We start from the raw sequence: 4,534 nt of genomic DNA, 5'->3' as shown, positions 1-4,534 counted from the left end.
TATATATATATATATATAAATAATGCAGTATAGCTCATGAAAAAAACCAAAAGTTTTAAGTAAAAAAAAAGAAAGAACTGAAAATCCTTTGGGTATACAAAGCTGTACACTCTACAGGTGCAGAAATGAAGGCCTTTGCTCTGTGCGCCTCTTGCATTCACTGGATGTCTCTGTGGAACACAGCACCGCAACAGATACCGCAGCAGACACTTTATTAATTTCTTCTGTGTCACGCAACTGATCTATTTTCCAACAGAGTATTTGGATACGCTGAGAGGAAATGAAAATCCCTGTATACAGGTCACAAGCAGGCGCTATGTAGTTAGATTACCTTTAGTAATCTAAATGTAAGTAATCTTTGGCAAATTTCTACTTTTCATGCTGTTCCAAAATTCACTTAGCATTTAAAATGGTTGATTTTACTTTTTTGTTTATAAAATGATTTATAGACCAAATAGAATTTTAATTTAATTTTAATTTTTAGACGAAATAGAATTTTAATATCTGCCATTCATAAGACCATGACAGAAAAATAATTATTTGCTCATCGATATTATCTTAAATTTTAAATATTTGTGCATCCCCAGAAACATTATGTATTTTTATGTATTTAGAATGTCATGCATTTGCACTTTCATACCCAGGTCTCCTTGGCAGATATCTGTCCTGTTGGCTCCCCCAAGAATGAACTGTGGATTGCTACAAATGTCCTGTTTAGGAAAGAGAAACATATATTTATAATTGTTATAAAAATATATTTACATAGTAACTGTATTTTTAAACTTCTACTATCTTCAGAAAAAGAATATGGCTATATCTGTGAAGATCAGCACCACCACAGAAATTCAGCAGCTGTCCATGGGTCATAAAGTTTGCTGACCGGAACTTCGCTAGCGCGTTTTTATGAGCTGCATCTCAAAAGAGGTCAAGGCATGATAATGTACAGTATGTAAATCCTTCTCATTATTTTTAAAGTGTCAGTAAATGCAAATGAAAATGTGTGACTGACTTTTTGAAGCACCAATCCAAAAATTTATTTAACGACCTAGCAAAGGCCTTGCAGGCCGTGTCCAGTAACCTGATTCTCTGAAGCAGTATTATGAAGTAAAGCTATAAATGTCTGTCACACATCAGTCAAAACAAATAGGTCAACTTTTAATAAGTTACATGAGATGGACTGACAAAAAACACCACATAAATATTCACTTAGAACACTAATGCAAATGCATGACACATTTCTATACTTTAAAAACAAGATGCTACTCCAACATCTTTGTTTACATTATTTAATAGTGATGATAAGAAAATAGAGCCACATATCAAACCTAATGACACAAGTCCATTATCAAGTAGAGCTCTGCTTTATGAAGCACTAGCACAACAATGCATGCATGATTTGTCAAGTCAGCTGCCTGAGACTCCAGAGCGTGCTAAACCGCAGCCATGTCCCCAACACACACACACTACAGAAACCCTGCCACATTCTAATGGCATGCCTGCAAAAAAATATCTTATCTCATGCTGTCTATTCACATAGCAACTGAAATTGTTGCTTAGGTATATAAAACCAACTGAAAAACTGAAACACTGCAATGAATTATTAATCAACAGTTTTTTTTTTATGCATGTAAGGGGGAAATTTATGGAGATGGTCATGTAAGGAAATAAAGTGATATTCTAGCAAAATGGCAAAAATGAAATAAAATTATATTTTAAAAACACAAATGAAATTAAATTAAAAATATTTCATTTATTCAAATTCAATTCAATTCAATTCAATTAAAATACATTTTTAATTTTGAATTAGCCAAGAAGAAAATATCCCCATGCAGAACTGCAGAAATTCTATTATCATTATATCCAAAAACATCTCTGTTCCACAGAGGGTCAGATGTAACTGATCTCATGCACAGTGCCACGTTATAGTAGGTCACTCACCGACGGGCGCTTCCATTCAAGCTTTAGAGGGAACTTTTCACTGTAAAAGAGAGAGGAATCCTCAGCAGGGAACAGCGGGTCTTCAAACAGCACTTTCTTAAGTACATATTTGTCTCTGAGCTCCTGAAAGTCCTTGAGACGCCTAGCATCTTTAACAGTCTCGTTGCGACTTAAAATGGCTGAATAAATGTTTCGCGGGGCAGTAAAACCACTGCCCAAAGTCTGTGGAACAAGATGCTACTCCAACATCTTTGTTTACATTATTTAATAGTGATGATAAGAAAATAGAGCCACATATCAAACCTAATGACACAAGTCCATTATCAGGTAGAGCTCTGCTTTATGAAGCACTAGCACAATGCATGCATGATTTGGCAAGTCAGCTGCCTGAGACTCCAGAGCGTGCTAAACCGCAGCCATGTCCCCAACACACACACACTACAGAAACCCTGCCACATTCTAATGGCATGCCTGCAAAAAAATATCTTATCTCATGCTGTCTATTCACATAGCAACTGAAATTGTTGATTATGTATATAAAACCAACTGAAAAACTGAAACACTGCAATGAATTATTAATCAACAGTTTTTTTTTTATGCATGTAAGGGGGAAATTTATGGAGATGGTCATGTAAGGAAATAAAGTGATATTCTAGCAAAATGGCAAAAATGAAATAAAATAATATTTAAAAAACACAAATTAAATAAAATAAAAAATATTTCAAGAAGAAAATATCCCCATGCAGAACTGCAGAAATTCTATTATCATTTTATCCAAAAACATCTCTGTTCCACAGAGGGTCAGATGTAACTGATCTCATGCACAGTGCCACGTTATAGTAGGTCACTCACCGACGGGCGCTTCCATTCAAGCTTTAGAGGGAACTTTTCACTGTAAAAGAGAGAGGAATCCTCAGCAGGGAACAGCGGGTCTTCAAACAGCACTTTCTTAAGTACATATTTGTCTCTGAGCTCCTGAAAGTCCTTGAGACGCCTAGCATCTTTAACAGTCTCGTTGCGACTTAAAATGGCTGAATAAATGTTTCGCGGGGCAGTAAAACCACTGCCCACAGTCTGTGGAGCGGCCTCAGTCAGTTGGACAGATGTTTCTGGGAACTTTTGTTCTTCTGCCATATTGCTATTTGATGACAGATGCCAAAGAAGCGATGAATGAATAGGGCTCAGTATCAATATTCAATCAGTATCTACACCGGTTCACACACTTGCAACTTTTCCCTGTTCCTCTTGGAAGCTAACTCTATTTATAGGCCTCCTACAGGGACATGAGGGTTTCTCTCTTTTGCCTGTCTAATGGGGGCATGATTCCCAGCTGGTGACCTCAGACATTTCCAATGCGGATAATGGGAATAACAGAGGTCCAGTCAAAGATTAGAAAAGTAAAAACCCCCGAGCACTATACCACAAATCCAAATGTTTATTTCTATAGATGTTTACAGATGAACATGCAGGTGTTAAAAAGTAAATTCTCCTTCATGGAAATTTTTTAAGTGAACACATACTTAAAATTTCTATTTACTTCTAATACATCTACAATACCTAATATACACATGTTATATATTCAGAAATTATAGATTTCTCTCTCGTTTTATAGAAGAAGAAAAAAAAACCTGGCAATGGACCTTGCCTTTGTGTGTCCTATCTTAATTTTATTTTTTCTGATGAAATTTGCCATACTCTTCATACCTTCTTGTCATTTTGCACTTAATCAATCAATCAAACAAACAAACAAACAAACAAACAAACAAACAAACATAAAACAAGTGGTTTGAACAAATGAAGACGCCTAGCATCTTTAACAGTCTCGTTGCGACTTAAAATGGCTGAATAAATGTTTCGCGGGGCAGTAAAACCACTGCCCACAGTCTGTGGAGCGGCCTCAGTCAGTTGGACAGATGTTTCTGAGAACTTTTGTTCTTCTGCCATATTGCTATTTGATGACAGATGCCAAAGAAGCGATGAATGAATAGGGCTCAGTATCAATATTCAATCAGTATCTACACCGGTTCACACACATGCACACATGCTCACATGTGCTTGCAACTTTTCCCTGTTCCTCTTGGAAGCTAACTCTATTTATAGGCCTCCTACAGGGACATGAGGGTTTCTCCCTTTCGCCTGTCTAATGGGGGCATGATTCCCAGCTGGTGACCTCAGACATTTCCAATGCGGATAATGGGAATAACAGAGGTCCAGTCAAAGATTAGAAAAGTAAAAACCCCCGAGCACTATACCACAAATCCAAATGTTTATTTCTATAGATGTTTACAGATGAACATGCAGGTGTTAAAAAGTAAATTCTCCTTCATGGAAATTTTTTAAGTGAACACATACTTAAAATTTCTATTTACTTCTAATACATCTACAATACCTAATATACACGTTATATATTCAGAAATTATAGATTTCTCTCTCGTTTTATAGAAGAAGAAAAAAAAAACTGGCAATGGACCTTGCCTTTGTGTGTCCTATCTTAATTTTCTTTTTTCTGATGAAATTTGCCATACTCTTCATACCTTCTTGTCATTTTGCACTTAATCAATCAATCAAACAAACAAACAAACAAACAAACAAACAA

General features: G+C 36.0%; 1 protein-coding gene across 1 annotated transcript in view; it reads right to left on the bottom strand.

Annotated features, from left to right (window-relative positions):
* The window catches only part of capn3b (calpain 3b), a 12,660-nt gene extending 9,505 nt beyond the window's left edge, over positions 1-3,155 (bottom strand). The window contains exons 1-2 of the mRNA XM_016529325.1: positions 2,791-3,155; positions 641-710 (exon numbers count right to left, since the gene is read on the bottom strand). Of these exons, the coding sequence (XP_016384811.1) occupies positions 641-710; positions 2,791-3,072 (352 nt within the window). The 5' untranslated portion in view covers positions 3,073-3,155. The remainder of the gene's footprint in view (positions 1-640; positions 711-2,790) is intronic.
* Positions 3,156-4,534: the final 1,379 nt, after the last annotated feature.

The sequence above is a fragment of the Sinocyclocheilus rhinocerous genome, unplaced genomic scaffold (genome assembly GCF_001515625.1).
Source record: "Sinocyclocheilus rhinocerous isolate Xijiao unplaced genomic scaffold, SAMN03320098_v1.1 scaffold271, whole genome shotgun sequence".
NCBI classification, from domain to species: domain Eukaryota; kingdom Metazoa; phylum Chordata; class Actinopteri; order Cypriniformes; family Cyprinidae; genus Sinocyclocheilus; species Sinocyclocheilus rhinocerous.
This window is presented reverse-complemented; position numbering and strand designations above follow the sequence as displayed.